The 17,909-nt window shown below is 46.1% G+C and overlaps 5 protein-coding genes across 6 annotated transcripts; 3 read left to right on the top strand and 2 right to left on the bottom strand.

Annotated features, from left to right (window-relative positions):
* Nucleotides 1–114: 114 nt before the first annotated feature.
* On the top strand, nt 115–15,686 carry LOC108151707 (nuclear RNA export factor 1). The gene is made up of 10 exons (XM_017280477.2): nt 115–599; nt 672–832; nt 913–1,005; nt 10,884–11,405; nt 11,473–11,582; nt 13,226–13,262; nt 13,350–13,579; nt 13,643–13,820; nt 13,894–14,405; nt 14,464–15,686. The coding sequence occupies exons 1-10, from the start codon at nt 479–481 to the stop codon at nt 14,561–14,563; spliced, it is 2,064 nt and encodes a 687-aa protein (XP_017135966.1). The 5' UTR covers nt 115–478; the 3' UTR covers nt 14,564–15,686.
* On the top strand, nt 1,650–4,031 carry LOC108151708 (putative sodium-dependent multivitamin transporter). The gene has a single exon (XM_017280478.2). The coding sequence runs from the start codon at nt 2,130–2,132 to the stop codon at nt 3,942–3,944; it is 1,815 nt and encodes a 604-aa protein (XP_017135967.1). The 5' UTR covers nt 1,650–2,129; the 3' UTR covers nt 3,945–4,031.
* On the bottom strand, nt 3,937–4,637 carry LOC108151711. The gene has a single exon (XM_017280483.2). The coding sequence runs from the start codon at nt 4,424–4,426 to the stop codon at nt 4,043–4,045; it is 384 nt and encodes a 127-aa protein (XP_017135972.1). The 5' UTR covers nt 4,427–4,637; the 3' UTR covers nt 3,937–4,042.
* On the bottom strand, nt 7,496–8,396 carry LOC108151712. The gene is made up of 2 exons (XM_017280484.2): nt 8,135–8,396; nt 7,496–8,058 (listed from the first exon to the last, which is right to left on the bottom strand). The coding sequence occupies exons 1-2, from the start codon at nt 8,201–8,203 to the stop codon at nt 7,924–7,926; spliced, it is 204 nt and encodes a 67-aa protein (XP_017135973.1). The 5' UTR covers nt 8,204–8,396; the 3' UTR covers nt 7,496–7,923.
* A 472-nt stretch (nt 15,687–16,158) lies between the features above and the next one.
* On the top strand, nt 16,159–16,854 carry LOC108151710. Of its 2 annotated transcripts, none has more exons than XM_017280481.2 (2): nt 16,159–16,315; nt 16,372–16,854. In XM_017280481.2, exons 1-2 carry the CDS (start codon nt 16,220–16,222, stop codon nt 16,771–16,773), a joined length of 498 nt encoding a protein of 165 aa, XP_017135970.1. In that variant the 5' UTR covers nt 16,159–16,219; the 3' UTR covers nt 16,774–16,854. The 2 variants fall into 2 exon arrangements, with proteins under 2 accessions (XP_017135970.1, XP_017135971.1); XM_017280482.2 differs by having other exon boundaries at nt 16,167–16,306; nt 16,372–16,849.
* Nucleotides 16,855–17,909: the final 1,055 nt, after the last annotated feature.

Here is a 17,909-nt window from a genome sequence, read left to right as displayed (position 1 = left end):
AGCTATTGAGTTTACTCAACTATCGATGGGTGTCTCACGTCAGTGAAAAAAGGTTGTTTCTGAACTGGATACCTATCGCTATATTTTGCAGTATGTGCAAATGAAATGTATCGATACATCGTTAAAAAATTTCATGAAATTGCGTTGTTTAATTTTTTTTTTTGTGTCTATGGCATAGACTTTATGCTAGGAAAAACATTTTCATTATCCAAAATAACGTACTAAGTGCCATTACGGCATCGAAAGTGAATAAAACATATACTATACGGAATTATAAACGCGTTCAAGGCACAGCTAAGAGAGCGCGTATTGTTTAGTCTGGCATTTGGCACAAAAAAAGAAAAGAAAAAGACAGCAGAACAATTCCACACTAGCAGTAGCAACAACAACAACAACGACACAGATAGATTGCGAGGCAGCAGCGGTCCAAAACAACGTGTACGGGTGCTCAAAAAAAAATTTTCTGTGGAAAACAACAATGCCTAAGCGCGGTGGTGGTGGTGGCGGCGGCGGCGGAGGCAGCCAGCGTTACAATAATAACAATGTTGGCAATGGCGGCGGTGGCGGCTCGCGTTATTCTGCCCTGAAAGATTTTGATGGTGAGTGGAAATCGCAAAGCAAAATATTATATACCAGTGGAAATACATACATATACAAATTGTGCAATTTAGCCGATGGCGATGATATGCAACGTCGCAAGGATCGCAACAAGAGGCGTGTCAGTTTCAAGCCTCCACAATTCCCACACAAAAAGGATATAAAATTGCGCATGGAAGACTTGCGTCGTTGGGATGAGGACGATGACATGAATGAAATGACAACAGCAGCCAAAGTAAGATCAAACCTCCTTCCACCACGACTCGCATTGGATCTGTATTTATTCATTGACTCTCTCTTTCTCTCTCGGTGTAGGATCGTAATGCTCTGCGCCGTCGAGGATCACCGATTCCACGGGGCAAATTTGGCAAACTGATGCCCAACACCTTTGGATGGTATCAAGTGACGGTAAGTCCTAGGCCAGCCAGCCAGACAAGCCATTAGCCATTAAGTAAGTGGTTATCCGTAGAGCGAGAACGACAACCATATAGATATCTGTGTACCATATACTATGTATCGTCTGTGGACGACTTGGAACTAGAAATTTTCCAGCATACAGATTTATGTGCTAAAACGTAATCAAAACTATTGCGGATCCCTTATAACATGCTTATCGCATGCACACGCATGTGACGGTGTCTGATGTCTGCTCGGGAATAGATTCTTGGATTTCGCAACATCCATGCGACGCTTGTAGACTGGTCTGGTGGCGCATGTGTCCATGTTTATCCATCCATTTATCAGCGGTGTTCGTTTTCGATTTAGCCCTGGCGTCTGGGCATCTCGCGACTCTCCGTTCCCCGGTTTGTGGTCGTTTGTGTTTATTAATTAATTTCAATCGTAAAACCCGTAAACAACAAAATCTCAATAGCAGACACGTTGTGTGGGGTGAGGGGAGGGTCGGAGCCACAACAATTACAATTGCAAGCAAGCAAATAAATATTTATGGCTGGACGGGGCCGGGTCGGGGCACAGTGCCTGCCGCCAGTAGAGGGTCCCCAGCAATGGGAGCCGTCGTGGCATTAGCAGATTCTTCCGAAATATATAGAAACATACCGGTGCCTGTCTGTGGTGCTGTAGGTATTCCCTCTGTGGGGCTCTGGTGGGCCAGTAACCTTCGGCTACACTGTGTGCGTGCTATTCCTCCCACCACCTTGCACCACACGTTGCTATCTCTCTCGGCGGTGTCATAAAAACACGAGAAACAACAAAAAAAACCCAGGTAGAAAGCAGTTTGGCACAAACCCTATGCTGACGGTGCTCCTTTAGGCCCGCTGAGCAGCAGTAGAACAGAACGGAAGAGAACAGAGCTCTGGCCAGTGCGCACTGACTTCATTTCATCAACAGCCGGCAAACGCTAAAGACTGTGAAACTGTGCGCGCGCGCTGCCTGGAATCTCAAGAGGCACGATTAGAGGCCGGCGTGGCAGACCCCAGACATACAGCCATCCACTTATCACACCCGGGAGTGATTAGATGTGCGATTAGATACGAAACCCCCAAACCCCAATCGTAAGAGAGAGAGAGGAAGAAATGGAAGCCACTTTGGGAGCCTGGGACTATGCCATCCTGGCGGTGGTGCTCATCATCTCCGTGCTGATTGGTCTCTACTACCGATTCGCGGGCAAGAGGCAGAGCACCACCACGGAGTACCTGCTGGCTGGTCGCTCGATGGGCGTCACCCCGGTGGCGTTTAGTCTGATGGCCAGCTTCATGTCGGCCATCACCATTCTGGGCGTATCGATGGAGAACTATCAGTTCGGGACAATGTTCGTGATCATCAATCTGTCGTATGTGGTATCCACGCCCATTGCCGCCTACCTCATCCTGCCGGTCTTCTATCGCTTGAAGACGGCCAGTGTGTACGAGTATCTGGAGCTGAGATTCGGCTATGCCACCCGATTGGCCGCCTCCGTAAGCTTTTCACTACAGATGATCCTCTACATGGGCATTGTGGTGTACGCCCCGGCCCTGGCCCTGGAGGCCGTCACGGGCGTCAATCAGATCTTCTCCATTGTGATTGTGGGCGTCGTCTGCACCTTCTATGCCACGATTGGCGGCATGAAGGCCGTGCTCGTGACCGACATCTATCAGTCGGTGCTGATGTTTGTCGCCGTCTTCAGTGTGATCATCTGTGCCTGGGTAAAGGCGGGCAGCCTCGGGGAGATCTGGCGCACAGCGCAGGAGAACGGACGCATCGATTTTACCAACTTTAGTGTGGATCCAACGGAGCGGCATACGTGGTTCACCCAGATCCTAGGCGGCTGTGCCACCTACCTGGCCATCTATGGCGTCAATCAGGCCCAGGTGCAGCGCCTGCTGGCCGTTCGCAATCTGAGCTCTGCCCGGGCGGCGCTCTGGTGGTGCCTGCCCATCCTGTGCCTGCTCAGCCTGAGCACCTGCTTCTCCGGGCTGTGCATCTACTGGTACTACCGCCACTGCGATCCTGTGCTGGAGGGACGCGTCAATTCGCGCGACCAGGTGATGCCGCTGTTCGTGGTGGACACCATGGGCGAGTACACCGGCCTGGCGGGGCTCTTTGTGTCGGGGATCTTCTGTGCGAGCCTCTCCACCATTAGCTCGATCATCAGCTCCCTGGCGGCCGTCACCCTGGAGGACTACCTCAAGCCGCTGTACAAGTGCTGCTCCAGTCGTGGCGGCACCCTGACGGACCGCCAGACCTTGTGGTACTCGAAACTGCTGTCCGTCTTCTATGGCTTGCTGTGCATCGGGCTGGCCTTCATGGCCGGCTCCATTGGGGGACTGCTGCAGGCGGCCCTCTCCATATTCGGGATCGTCGGGGGACCGCTGCTGGGCCTCTTCACCCTGGGCATGTATGTGACGTCGGCCAATCAGAAGGGGGCCATCGGTGGGCTGCTCATTTCGTTGGTTCTGTGCTTCTGGATCGGATTCGGGCAGCCGAGGCCGCCGCTGGTCAGCTTGCCGATGTCCACGGAGGGATGTCCGATTGATAGAACCTACGCAAGGGACGCATTCTTCTCAAAGGTGGAGGAGCAGCAGCAGGACGAGCACTACTTTTACTTGTACAGGATCAGCTACATGTGGTACGCCGCCCTGGGCTTTCTGGTGGCCTTCTTCGGGGGCTGGCTGCTCTCCTGGCTGTGTGCGCTGCTTAAGTGGGACGACAACCGTCGCATCTACCAGGACGCAGAGTGCACAATGATCAAGCACGATCTGTTTGTGCCGCCATTGGCCAAGCGGCTGCAGCGGCGTCAGATGCCACGGCTGGTCGTGACCGGCACCAGCTCGGAGATCGGGGGCATCGCAGTGGTGGCACCGCCGCGACTCGACCAGATCGAGTGGGAGAGGCAGAAGGATGTGGCGTAGCGCAGCAGTTTCTTTCTTTATTTCATAATAAACTTTTGGCAACACAGAATTTCACAATAATAATAAATGAGCAAACAAAACACAAAAGAGCGACGGTTTCAGCCGACGATTTCGGGGGCAGGACTCGCCTCGTAATAGTTTCGGCCCGACGAGAGGTGCCACAGGGCCAGGAGGCGGGTGAGCTCCTTGTAGCTGAGTGTGTGCAGATCCTGGCGCTCGGCCGTGTAGACCCCCGCTGCCTTTAGCTCCTGCACAATGGTGTTGAACAGCTCCGGTCGATCCTCATGGGCTATTGCCTCGCCCCTTGCCGCGATGCGTGAAATGTGCGATGGCTGTGCGGCGGCTGCTGCTGGCTCCATGGCATCCAAGGCAGCCACCAGCTCCAGATCGTTGGTCATTGGCAGGGCATTTGAACTGCCTGCCGCTAGCAGGAGTCCCGCCAGCACTAAACCCAGTCCCAGAAGTCCCGGAATCTGTTTCATTGTGTCCGTCCGATTGCACGAAGCTTTGCCTTTGCACTGAGTGACCGCGGCAATTGAATCGCAACGAGTACGCCTCCTAACCAAACCGAACCGAACCGCAGTTTCTGTTTCTGCTGACACGCTGCTGCCTCTTGCCGTCGATCGCGGCCTGGTGTCTGGTGTATCGGTCCCTCGGTCCCTCGGGGTGCGCTCCAATTTCTGTGTTCTATCGCGCCCTGCCCTTCCTCCTCGCTCCGCGCTTCTGATTCACATTTCTGTTGATTGAAAAGTCACTGTAGGGTCGTTCAATTATTTTATCTATGTACATAAGCAATGTGTGTATCTGTCTCTTTTAGTATATTGTAGGTCGGGTCTGCTCAGTCGTCTGCCGTCCAGTTGCCAGTGCACAAAATTCTTTAATTGATTTGTACTTTCGTTTTATTTTGATTTTGATTTTGGTTTTGGCTTTTTGTTTGGTTCTTCGGTCTTCGTGCGCTTCGTTTTAGGCCCTGCCTGCCGTGCCATAAAAGCGATACAAGCAATCCAAGCGATCCATGAGATACGATCCAATTTACGATTATATCTGCGCAGTTTGTGCTCTCTCCCTTGCGACGGTGTTTGTTCTCTTTTGTGGCACAATCTTATCTACTTCGATATCTATACGCACGGGAAAGGCAGTATTCGTTGGGTATATATTCTGTTCTGTAACAGGGCTCTGAATGTCCACGACTCCTGAGACCCTACAGTTTTTCCGACTATCTTCTGAGGCAGCAGCGGTTGGCAAGTCTTTGGTCCGTTCGTGGCCAGCAAATGAGAATATCCAACACGTAAAATGTAAAAGATACAAGCGGACACATGTGCGACCGAGATTGCAAGAAAAAAATACATGTCGTGTATTTATAATATATAATATATATATAATATATAATGCCACATTATAATAGATTTTTTGTGCTCCGAATAAGCTGATTGTGTCCTGGTAGAACTGTTCTTCATTGGGATATATGTATTCCGGATACGGATCAAGGAAAAGTCTATATATGTTTTTTTTTATTCTGTGACTAAAACTGGTATACCCTCTGGAGGGACAAGGGGTATGAAAAAAAATGAAGAAAGATAGATCACTTTCGTGTTGCCGGCTTTGGGGCGGTGTCAAAAAATATTAATGAAACAAACAAAAAACTGCACTAATCAGGCAGGCTCCGTTTTTCATTTAATTTTGCAGATTACGTTTTCAGCCAAAACGTTTCGTTTTCGTTTTGAGGTTCTCCATTTTTCACATATTTTTGCTGTTTGCACCAAACCGAAAATTGTTGTTGCCCTGTCCAATTTTTTCCGAGCCAAATTTGAGGTTGGGTTAAAATAAAATGATTTATAAAGAAAGCAAAAGTTAAATTACCCTGATATAGGAGTCAAGTTTATGTTAATGCATCAATAAGTCATCTATTTTTTTCATTTTGCAATTAAGGTTCGTTTTGTTGTATAAAAAGCCGCCAACGAAAATGTTTTGGTTTTGAAAAGGAATACATCTTGCGGAATGTGAAAACGGGAGCCCCAATTTATGTGTATTCAAAAGTAAATCGGAATACTTTTGTGAATGTGAAAAACGGAGCCTGGCTGAATATTTCGATCTTGCGCGTGATTTACAGCACAATTATGGTCGTTTTCTACTACCCTTTACCGGTATTGAGAGCAGTGGAAAACGACCATAACTGTCGCTAGTTTGCTATCGTTAGCGAAATAAATGCAATAATCCAGCATGAGCGTTTTCATTGGCACAAAGTTGCGTTATGGCGTCTTGCGTTATGAAGACTGTTGATTTGTGTGGTTGATAAAAATAACTACATTTTAAAAATCAACCAAATTATGGAAAAAACTATACTTAATAATTTATTCTTTATTTTATTTTTGCGAGCTCGTAATTTCAAGATCATAATTCTCAGTAATGGCCGTATGGCTACAGGTGTACACTAAAATCTCTTGTTACGATACGATGGATACGATTGATTAAATTAATTTGTTTTAAGGATTTCATGTATATTTTTACCCTTTCCCTCGCATTTTTCATCGGCAAGAACAGCTGTTTTTCGTTATTGCTAGTGGTGATAGATGGCAATTGGCAGAAAAGTCCAGAAATATTTATAAAAAAATCAAATAAATGCACCTGAAACGCAAGAATAGCTCAACATTTGTCCACCACTCGACAGTGGTCTGTTATGCTTTGGTCTTTTTGAAATGAACGTAATAACGAAAGAACGCAGCTCTAGTGTAAACAGGGTATTATCAGCCAGCAGTCTGGCAACGCTGCCTAAGTGGTATTAAATGCAAATTGTAATTGCTGACTGATTCAATTTGCATTTCCCTAATTGATGCACATCTCCGAATGGGAATGCCAATGCATGCATGCATAAATAGACACATGTACTTACTCGTACCCGTACTCATCTGAATGGATTGAGATGGCTTAAACATTACGGAAATATGGTTTTGTTTTTTTTTTCAAGTTCTGGAATGACTGATCGCTGACGTTTAACACGTGCCGATGGCTCATGGCTCGGCTCTTAGTCACATTTTGGCCTAAACCATAAACGAAAACAACAAACTCAAATCCATTGATAACCAGAACACTGACTCATGGACAGTAGGGGGGAGAGAGGGAGGCACCCACAACACCGCACCACCCAGCACCCACCCACCGCGTCTCTTTTCGTCTCTCTCTCTCTCTCTCTCTCTCTCTCTGTTTTTGTGCTTTTCCGCTGGCTCTGCTTCTTGTGCCCGTCTGTCGTCTGTTGTCTGCCGTGCCGTTCTTTTGTGCATCGCCTGATGTCATCGGCCAGCAATGCGTTGGATCGTTGGATCCGCTGAAATCGTTCTCCTTATCTCGTTCTCCAATTGAATTGGCATGGCCCCTGCTGCTGCTTGTCCCCTGATCTCTCTCTCTCTCTGTCTCTCGGTCTCTCGGTCTCTCGGTCTCCCTGTCCTTTGTTTGCGCTTGTGTTTGTTTGATTTACCGTTAATTTTGCCGCCTTTGCTTAGAAGTTCGCTGTGGGATTGGTGTTTGGTTTTGGTTTTGGGCGGATATTGCAAACATTTTGGCGATTCAACAATTTATTTTTTGTATAAAATTGCAATTCTGGTATAACAATTAACGGCTTCACTTAATTCATATATTCACATGGCTGTGTACCCTCTGCTATGTGCATGCATACATTCGGCATAAATATTTACATACGAATAGATACATATATCTCTACAGCCCGCACCCGCACCCGCACCCGAACACGCACTCGATCGCATACATTTCGAGGAAAGGCCGCCACTTCTCGACTCATTCTTTCTCTTTCGAGCAAACACACTTGTCCCCACATGGCATTGAAATACCACAAAAATGGTACAAAAAAAATGGTATAAAAAAAAAAAATTATGATGTTATTGTGGATACAATAATTATGGCTCCGCTTTGGGTTGGGTCTATACACATAGTAGTTGCAGATGGATCCGTTATCCATTGGCTAATGCTAATCCTGGTCACCATCGCTGGTGGTGGTCACCGTTTTCTCCTGTGTGCTCGTCGTGGTGGTGCGTGTGAGGGTAAACACTCCGGTTGTACCCACATCATCCATGGGCTGGGCAATGATGGTCGATGTGGTGCTCTGCGGTTGAGAGGGGAAAGGGATGATCTCTGTACATCATCTCGCTCTCTCTCTCTCTGGACAGAAAAGTACTTACGCCATTTTTGGTCTCCTCGGGACTCCAGGAGCGCTTATCATCCAAGTCCTTAGAGCAGCAGCCTCCCATTTTTGCTGGATGTGATCTGTCGTCTGCTGGGTTACTGGATGTTGGAGCTTCAGCTGCTGGCTGGCTGGCTGGCTGGGTGGCTGGGTGGGTTGCTGTTTTTTTTTTGTTGCTGCTTCAACTTCGCACGTCTGTCATCGAATGCCGCCGTGCCGTTTTGTGCCGTTCCGTTCCGTTTGCCGGTGTTCGTTCACTTGTTAGGCCCCCACGGGCCCCAACCCATCGACAGCGTCGCTGCCGGCGATGACAGCGACCGAGGCAGAGAGCAGAGGCATAAAAAGAGACAGAGACAGGGGCGTCATAGCTCCATATCAATTCTAGAAATATGTCTCAGTGCTCCGCTCGTATTCCGTATTTTGTATTTCGTATTCCGTATTCCGTATTCCGTATTCCGTATTGTGGGGAATACAATGGAGAATTCATATACAACAAAAACGGTTTATATATAGGTATATTGTACGAATAAATGTACTCCCCCAATCCCGATCCCAATCCAAATACAGAATACAGTCATCGTCTTTATTTTTAAAAGGCTTTGTAATATGCCTGTCTGTCTATCTGGCCTTGTGGCCCCTTAACGGTTAAAATTCCGATAGGTCAGGTGCGCCGACAGCCGACAGCCGATAGCCAGGGTTGCCTATTCACATTCCAGGCTGACGACTCACGTTCCCGATTTCAGCAGGGAAAAACCTCTAAAGCTCTGACGCTGATATTCTGGGCAATCCACAGAATACAATTGGAACCTATGGCCACCAATGGCCGTTCCTACTAAAACCTATAAAAAGTTTTTAAGAAGGGGCCTGGGGCCGATGCCTGGATGTCTGAACGGCTGAATGGCGGTGGTGTGTACTCGCAAAGGAGACAAAAATAATCATAACTAATGCTCCGTAATAAATAAATTTATCGCACTAATGCGCAATGAATGAGTGGGCGGGTGGATGGGTGGTTGGGTGGGTGTTGTTGCGAGGATTGCAGACTTATCTTTTCTATACTATGCAAAGGCATATGGTGCATGAGGTGACGTCTCATCTTTATTTGTTGTTTGACTGTACTCGGAACTCGATCGTAACATATAAATTGAATTACTCTCCACTGATTCAACTGATTCTTGCTTGGCGAGTGTATGTACCTTTGTCATAAAACACCGATTAGATACTACTAATATAATAATAGCCGAATGACCGATATTCATAGCTGTGACCTTCACAGTCGCAGTCACGTTATCCGTCCGCAACACTCCCACTTCGAACTCCGAAACTCGAAACAGTGTATACTCGTACTTACGGTCTGCCTCTACTACACCCAGAGAAAAGTGTCCTGACATTTGAAGTATAATTATATTTTTTTCTACAAAATGTATACCAATAGATTTGTAAAAATTGTAGCCCAAGATGAATCCTACAGTACCATTAATGTTTAAAGCCACAGCAACAAAGGCTTCAGATTTAATTTAACAATATTCGATGTAAAGTGTTTTATGTTCAGATTAAAATAGACTCTTAAATGCATTTACACTACTTAAAAACCGAGTACTTAATTGAAGTATAGGTGTGTCTTTGTTTTTGCTATGCCATTTTTCGCTGAGTGTACTGTTTCTGCGTGCGTGTGTGTGTGTGTGTGTTTGCCATACACTCATCATAATCATAATTAAATCGGAAACAGACAAGGATAGACGGAAAAATAGAAAGAGAGAGGGAGACCCAGAACTCTGTGCTGGCGATAAGGAAGAAAAAAGTAATTAAACGACTAGTCACGGACTCGGAAATGCTATGCAAATATCTGCACACACATTTACATATGTACACAGGTACGTAGGATGCTATTGGATCCGAACCATACCCCAAGCCAATTTTCGATAAACGATGAAATCGAACAGTATCCAACCGACTGCGAACCTACAGAACCTACTGATATTGACTTATGTGGGTATTCTAATCGATATGTCAGCGTTCGATATAAGCCAATAGCAATCGTACTATTTTTACGCTCCATTTGCGAAGATCTAATCATGTGCGTTCACCAGCACTATTGTAAGAGCTCTATCCCTGATCAAGTTATGCTGGATAACGCGCCTGATACCTTTCATTGATACATGGTAAATTGGTCTATATCGATAGCCGACAAATCGATAAGAATAAGAAAAGCAAATCGAGAAATAATCGAGAAACAAAGCCAAAATAAAAATCATAATTCTCCGAAGCCGCGAAAATAATGAATTTCTCATAAGCGTATAGCAGAACTAAAAAAACATGATATCCGATTCATGATCACTTAAGTTGTCCTAATAAAATTGCTCTCATATTTATTTGATTGCAAGTAGAAGTATTTAGTAGCCTTACTGATTCTGTTTCGGCAATTGTGGCAGAGCTCAGACCTCGAGGAATGGACGGCTATGTTTAGACGTTCCACATGGTGACTTCATAGTTGGTCTTCTGTGATCTGATCTGTTTAAGGCTATCTTGTAGTTTCCATTGAAGCCCCTCATGACCATCCGGGGGTAGGGTATACCACTGATAAGTAGACCAAAAGTAGACCACTTTTGTGGGGGATAGTCATGCGAATAGATGACACAATTTGGGTCGCTATCTCTAGTCTATAACGAATCCACACTGACTCGCTTCCGCGTATCTTTATATGTACAATGTATTTATCTCCATTGCTATTTGTCTCTCTCTTACCCCAGATAAACAATGGACAGATTTACGGAAAGGATGTGCTATTGCGTGCCTTATTGGCAGCCCTTTCTCCTCATCCGTTTAACGCCCAGTACTGGCGTGCCGAGAGAGATAGCGTCTGCTTCTATGTGGACGACTTTGACATGGCCGAGCACATTCAACAGCTGGGAAAACATGCACAGTTGCCTGATGGATTCCGCCTGTCGCCGCGCGTCCGCAACGGCATTCCGCTGGCGACCGTTGACGATGCCCTCAAGGAGCGTATGAAGCAGGTCATGGCAAAACGCTACAACAGTCAGACCAAGGCCCTGGATATGTCGCGCTTCTACGCCGATCCCGACATAAAACAGGTTTTCTGTCCCCTGTTTCGGGCCAATGTGATGGGTGCCGCACTCGATATCATGTGCGACAATATACCCGATCTGGAGGCGCTCAATCTGAATGATAACAATCTGGTGTCCATGGAGGCATTCAGACGCGTCGATAAGCGCCTGCCCCACCTCAAGATACTCTACTTGGGCGATAATAAGGTGAGCATCAGCATCAGTGACAAAACCCGGCACTGCCAAACCTCAACGAGTAATGTCCCTTCTGCAGCTCCCCTCGCTGGCCCACCTCCTGGTGTTCCGTAATCTGCCAATTGTGGAGCTGGTATTGCGGAACAATCCGTGCCGTTCGCGCTACAAGGACTCACAGCAGTTTATCAGGTATACTATGCTGTGACTTGTTTGGCTTTTTCTAGCGGATGTCGCTGTCGCTCGTGCCATCGTGTGCCCGTCCAGTCGACGTGGGAGACACCTCGTCGAGAGTCATACACACAGGACTAGGACATGCATTTCCATTTCCACTTTTTGAGTTGTCTCCCATTCCACCTAGAATCTACACAAGGCTGTTGCACTCTGCTCTGGAGTACGCTGGAGTCCTGAGACCCTATCCGAGGGCAGATCCATGCCCCCCCTCCGTTTGGTTGAGGATCATTAAGGATCATTCGGGTTTTATTCAGAGCGCGGTATTTGAAACTGGGCAAATGTACTTTTTGCGGCAAGGGTTTTGTTAATCATCGGCTGCTATCTGTCACAAAGCAAAGACAGACCGTTCAGCAGAACAGGGCTTTTGGGCAACGGATTTAAAAAAAAGGAACAAAGAAAAAAAAAGAAAAATGAAAACCCATATTTATGAACAAGTCCAAGTCTCAAACAAGAAGTACAAGAAGAAAAAACAGGTTTGGTGTAGCGGTTCGACACAGAAAAGACTGAACCTGAACCTGACCTTCGGACGGACACGGACACGACAAACGGCAACGCTATTGAGGCTCCGCGCACACGTGTGTCCACTGTGCGGGCAACATTCCACATGCAGCACATTTTGGTATGACAATGAAACATCATAACGGCACACACTAGTAGCCAACCACAACAACAATTAAACACTAACCCACATGCGCACACCCCGTCTCGAAAACCCACAGACGCGCGCGGACACCCACACGCAGGCACGCAAGTGAAAGCCCACATGTTCGCGAATGTGTGGGTTGCGTTGCACTGTGCTGTGTTGCTGTTGCTGTTGTTGTCGTCTGTGTGGTGGCGGTGGTCGGCTGTGGAGGTGGAGGTGGAGGGACAAGGGACATGGAGAAATTGGCGTTAACACGTCAATTGCTACGGGGTGGGGGAAGCATAATATTTTGCTAATCCTGGGCGCATGAGTTGCCTGTGGAGTGGATGTGTGTGTGGGCGCGAGCTGCAACAGCAGACATCGAACCGATCCACCGCTCATCGAACCGACCGTACGAGATCGAACCGCATCGAACCGAACCTCTTTCTCTGTCTGATGTAGCAGGCAGCTTTTTTTGCATGCCAGCTACAGGACCAAATTTTTTTTTGAGATTTGAACTAAAAAATACAAAAAAATCAAAAAAGGGGAAAAAAAAGCAACAAAAAAAAAAATATACAAAAAAAAAAAGAAATTTAAAAAAGATGCCCAAGGGCACAGTGCAATGCTTAAGGGTTCTGTTCCGCTGCTGTTCACATTTTTGTGCTGTGCATACCCCTTTGCAAAATATCAAATCGGATGATATAGATGCAAGTGCCTTCGCCCATTCAAAAGTTCCTGCAATAAGTTGAACAATTCATCGGTTTTTAGCCGAATCGTTATCGGTTTATCGAGACATCCCAATGGAGTTAAAGGTGGGAGGAGGATCTGCGTCAGGTTGGGCCGATCTCCAGTACCTGCTGTGAGCAGTGGGCAACGCCAATAGAGAAAAGCTACATCATTTTGTTATATTTTCACATCATCATCATAATGCTAATTCCGAACCACAAACCTATCGCATATCCAATCAAACTATTTACAGCGAAGTACGACGTAAGTTCCCCAAACTGGTCAAACTGGTAAGTGCGCTTCTCTATTGTGTTGGATAATCCAGAATATCTAGATCTCTCTGTCTACATGATTGCATGATATGCAATAAATAATAGGATGGGGAAACACTGGGGCCGCAGGTTGCCTTCGATTTGGCCGGATCCGGCACAATGCCAACGACCCAGGCCTCGTTTCTGTGCGACAACGCCGGTGCCGATGTGGTGCGCCAATTCTTGGATCAATACTTTAACATATTCGATATGGAGAGCCGCCAGTCCCTGCTGGATGCCTATCACGAGCATGCTATGCTTTCCATCACAATGCCAAATGCAAGCCACGCGGGCAGGTGAGTCCCACCCACCGAGATTCATCCTTTATCCTACTACTATATACGTTTATTTGACTGCAGATTGAACAGCTTCTGGAAGTTTAATCGCAACTTTCGCCGCATTGTTAACCATGATCGCGATGACCATCGCACGAGGCTGCTCAAGAACGGCCGACTGGCCTGTGTGGCCACCCTGAATGAGTGGCCACGTACGCTGCACGAACGGCGCACCTTTACCGTCGATCTAACCATTTACAACGTGAGCATCATGCCATCCATCTACATATCGGTTCCCCCTTCTCTATTGTGCATTTTTGTACCCTTCCTTTTAGCCCCAAATGATTGTCTTCACCGTGACGGGACTGTTCAAGGAGCTGAGCGGCGAAGAGGACAGACCATCCACCTCGCAAGCCTACGAGTTGCGCCACTTTATGCGCACGTTTGTGGTGGTGCCACAGAATTCGGGCTTCTGCATACGCAACGAGACGATCTTTATTACGGCCGCCACGAATGAACAGGTGCGCGAGTTTAAGAGATCTCAGCATCAGCCAGCTCCCGGCGGTATCGCACCTGGTGCTGACGGTAGAAACACAGCGTCGGGCATGGATGATGCATCTGTATCATCGCTACAGAATCGTTTAGGAACTGCAAGCGGTGGCGGCGCGTCCACAGTTGCACTTTTGCCAGCAGTTGCCTCATTGTCCCTAAATAATCTGCCCAGTGTCGCCGGAGGGCCGCCGCCCGTCTTTACCAGCTCCGGATCAGCGACAGATGATGCCACCAAAATGCAAATGGTCCAGGCCATGAGTTCACAGAGTCAAATGAATCTAGAGTGGAGTCGCAAGTAAGTACGCAGGAGAAGCCAAGGATTAGTCCATTTATAATCAATTTCCAATCTCTAGGTGCCTAGAGGAGACGAATTGGGATTATAATCATGCCGGCTTTGTGTTCGGAAAACTCTTTAAGGAGAACAAAATACCGCCAGAGGCCTTTATCAAATAGATATGCCAATCGTTAACCAATAACAGCAACAACGGCTGGCGCAGAAGTAGGATCAACGATCAACCGGTGAATTAGCAGCAATGAAATTACAACACTCGTACCAAGGACACACCCACACAAAAACACCATTTTGCCATATAAATCCTTCGAGCTCATACACACACTCTACACACAAACACAGTGCTCCTCCGTCTGCCCGGCTACAGAGCCCATGGGATTGCCAGGCCCTGTAAAATTTTTGTTTTGTATAATAGTATACATATATATAAATGTATATATATATGCTCGTATATATATATTATATAGTCCTTTGGTTTTTTTTTATAAGTCACAAACATGTTTATGAATAAGCTAAAAGCCGGGCCACGAGCCCCCTGCCACCGCAGTCGCTACCCTTTGATAGGATAATTTATTTTCATTTTAGCCATGTGCTGGACCTGGACCTTCGAGAGATGGATGGTGCATCCTCTCGAGCGTTCAACCAGAGCGCGGGCACTAGTTGTATTTTTTTGTTTTTAGCTCCCAAATAAAATATATTGTATAAAGATCATTAACCCAAAGGTGAATTCAAAGCAACTCTGGCACAGAACATAGCTACACAGAAGGCATACATACTCCCTTGTACCCATACCCATTCCCATACCCATAGCCATACCTCCTTCCTCCAATCAAATCCCCTCCACGTAGCCTTATATTTGTACACAAGCAAAATGCAAAGTGCAAAACAGCAAACCAACGAGAAACAAGCAACAAAAAAAAAAAAAAAAAAAAATAGATAAACTATTTTCAATCAAAAGAAAAGGCGGAAGAGAGAGAGTATCCCATAAGAGATTTGGAAGAAAGCAATACTACTAATGACCGATTATGTAAATTTGATAACGATAGCGATACAGAAATCAAATCTTCTTACGTTTTTTCCTGTTTTACCTAACTAAGTAATAGTGGAAATAACAAATTGCTCGTGTACCCTGCACACGAGCCTAGCCATAAGTCGCAATTGAATTACACTTGCAGTATATACAAACTATATACAAAATGCATGGATAATTATAGCATAGGAAACTAAATAAATGTACGAGAGTCGGAATGTGAGAAGGAGGAGGCTCTCTTGGTCTTGCTCGAATTAATTGTTTAATGTTTATTTCCCATGCAATTTGGATGGGGGGTTCTCCACGACAAAGTACCTACAGTGGAACAGATATGCGCTATTTGAACGCCCCTAGCGACTGGTTTTGGTTTTTTGTATGCGATACTAAGATCGCATTCGTTTAGTTAACGATGGTTGTTCAAAAGTACTAGTTCCTGTCTCAATTGGAGCGCAGGTGTTTAAGGTCTGCCTGGGGTTCGGTTAGGACTTGCTATATTAAGAAAAAAGTATATCTTCATATATAGTTAACAGTGGATGGTACACAGGCTTCTTATGTGATGTATAATAAGATAAGGACGCATGTTTCAAAATGCGGCAATCATATTCTTGTCCACGTAAGTGCTTATGATGACATTTTATTTTAAGTGTGTTCATGTTCGAACAATAGTTACTCTAAAGAGGATTTCAGGTTCCTGGGATGTTTTAGCATCCATACAATACCATTTTTTGAATAAGATACACACCACTCCACTCGTTACTTTGCTCAGTATGCTCTCTATTTACTATCAATGGTTGGTTTTCGTATCCTTAGTATTATAAATTATCAGCATAACATGCGTTTGTTCTCTGTGCTGTGCATTGTATTTCTTATCATCGTAAGTACGGTAAACATTGCTGCATTCAGCTGAACCTCTGCCCCAACCCGAACCAACCATTGCAGATGACCCATTTTGTTACACCTGAAGCCAGGCCGATTCCTCGATCTACACAGGCCACTGGGCAAGAGCAACCGCAGCTCCCACTCGATGTGGGAACAGAGGACGAGCCGAAGCTTGACTTCGACAACACCATGGATGCAAGAGGCAGGAGAATGCACCGTTTTCGGCCTCAGGTACCACCGCATACGCCACGTCGCAAACTCTCTGAGGAGGACGGCGGTGTCAGCAGTGAAGAACCAAAGCTAAGAGTCGAAGAGCTCAGAGGAGCAATTCAGATCAACTGCCACCAACCGAACATGATAAGGTTCAAACTCATTGAAGAGCTGTATTGCGAGGCTCTCAGTCTCGCAGAGAAGGACCCTGGCGGTACAGTCCATTACCGAATTCATAGGATGCCGACGTAGAGCCGTGAAAGTACATAGTATGTGTACACATAGATTTGATTTATTATTTATGTAATTTTCACGAATTAAATATAATCATAAGTCAAAATTATTCTTGGCGTGTAGGAGTGGTGAAGTGCATGGAGCTTCCAAGGCAAAGAGTATAGGGGGATATTCGAACCGTTTCTAACCCCATGAAGTATATACATATATTCTTCGCCAGCATCAAGAGCAGAGTCGATATAGCCATGAATCCATATAGCCAGTGGCTACGCTCAACCTACGCTACGCGCGCTTACTCATTCGCTCTTTCCCACAAACTCTCCCTCGTGCAGTGTGCGCTCTCTGGTGGAGGGGAGGATATAATGGCTAAGTATGAATTTATTAATAAGGTGGTAAGGACTATTCACGCCCTCTCTCGGCTCGGCTCGGCTTTCAGAGAGACAAGCGCTAGAAAGAAATAGCAAATGCTTTACTTCAGAAGAAGGAAGATGTGGTGACAACATCACCTTGTTACTAATTCCGCCGTCAATAGACGAGTCGTTTAAGAGTTAGAACTTTCTGGCTGACGAGTTCAAAATGCGATGGTCATTCAAGTATTTCTGTCTTAATTCCAGTTCGGTTCCAAGAATCGGTTAATAAAGACGACTAATTAGAAGAGAAGAAGAGAAGTTCACCTCCAGAATACTGCCGAGGTCTTGCTGTTCTCCTCGTTGCTTATCAGCTCCGTTGCTGGCTCGAAGAGGTCTCCCCGATTCTCGCAGAAGTTTTCTTGGACAGTGGGAATCTTGGGCATTCGGGGAAAGACACACATAAAACATCTATCTGCAGGACGGTCACATTGATTTTAAGGTGTGTATACTCTTACGTTTTTATTTATTACCTAGATAATTTGTTTTTTGTGTGTCATGTTTCGGTGGGTTGGTGTCTTGGCTAAAATTAGAGAGGACAAACAATTTTATCTCTGCTGCAGGAATGTTCCCTAACAATTAATTCTACATTTTACATTTTACATTACCCGCTCTGTCAGAAACGAACAGTGCTTCCAAGTGCAAGAGAAAGCGCGCAATTTTAAAAAAATTTTCAATAAAGAAAACAATTTATTTCATCCTGCAACCGTAAACCTTTTGCACCCATGCACTTATCACGGCATTGCC

This window comes from Drosophila miranda, chromosome XR (genome assembly GCF_003369915.1).
Source record: "Drosophila miranda strain MSH22 chromosome XR, D.miranda_PacBio2.1, whole genome shotgun sequence".
NCBI classification, from domain to species: Eukaryota; Metazoa; Arthropoda; class Insecta; order Diptera; family Drosophilidae; genus Drosophila; species Drosophila miranda.
Note: the sequence above shows the minus strand (reverse complement) of the source record. Positions and strands in the feature narration are given on the sequence as shown.

Excerpts from the sequence above, each read along its gene's own strand:
- LOC108151712 (XM_017280484.2), bottom strand. The coding sequence starts at position 8,203 with ATGGGAGGCTGCTGCTCTAAGGACTTGGATGATAAGCGCTCCTGGAGT. Across the intron at positions 8,059-8,134 it reads CCGAGGAGACCAAAAATGGC|AGCACCACATCGACCATCAT; the intron begins GTAAGTACTTTT and ends TCTCAACCGCAG.
- LOC108151708 (XM_017280478.2), top strand. The coding sequence starts at position 2,130 with ATGGAAGCCACTTTGGGAGCCTGGGACTATGCCATCCTGGCGGTGGTG.
- LOC108151707 (XM_017280477.2), top strand. The coding sequence starts at position 479 with ATGCCTAAGCGCGGTGGTGGTGGTGGCGGCGGCGGCGGAGGCAGCCAG. Across the intron at positions 600-671 it reads TGCCCTGAAAGATTTTGATG|CCGATGGCGATGATATGCAA; the intron begins GTGAGTGGAAAT and ends TGTGCAATTTAG. Across the intron at positions 14,406-14,463 it reads AATCTAGAGTGGAGTCGCAA|GTGCCTAGAGGAGACGAATT; the intron begins GTAAGTACGCAG and ends TCCAATCTCTAG.
- LOC108151710 (XM_017280481.2), top strand. The coding sequence starts at position 16,220 with ATGGTTGGTTTTCGTATCCTTAGTATTATAAATTATCAGCATAACATG. Across the intron at positions 16,316-16,371 it reads TTCTTATCATCGTAAGTACG|ATGACCCATTTTGTTACACC; the intron begins GTAAACATTGCT and ends CAACCATTGCAG.
- LOC108151711 (XM_017280483.2), bottom strand. The coding sequence starts at position 4,426 with ATGAAACAGATTCCGGGACTTCTGGGACTGGGTTTAGTGCTGGCGGGA.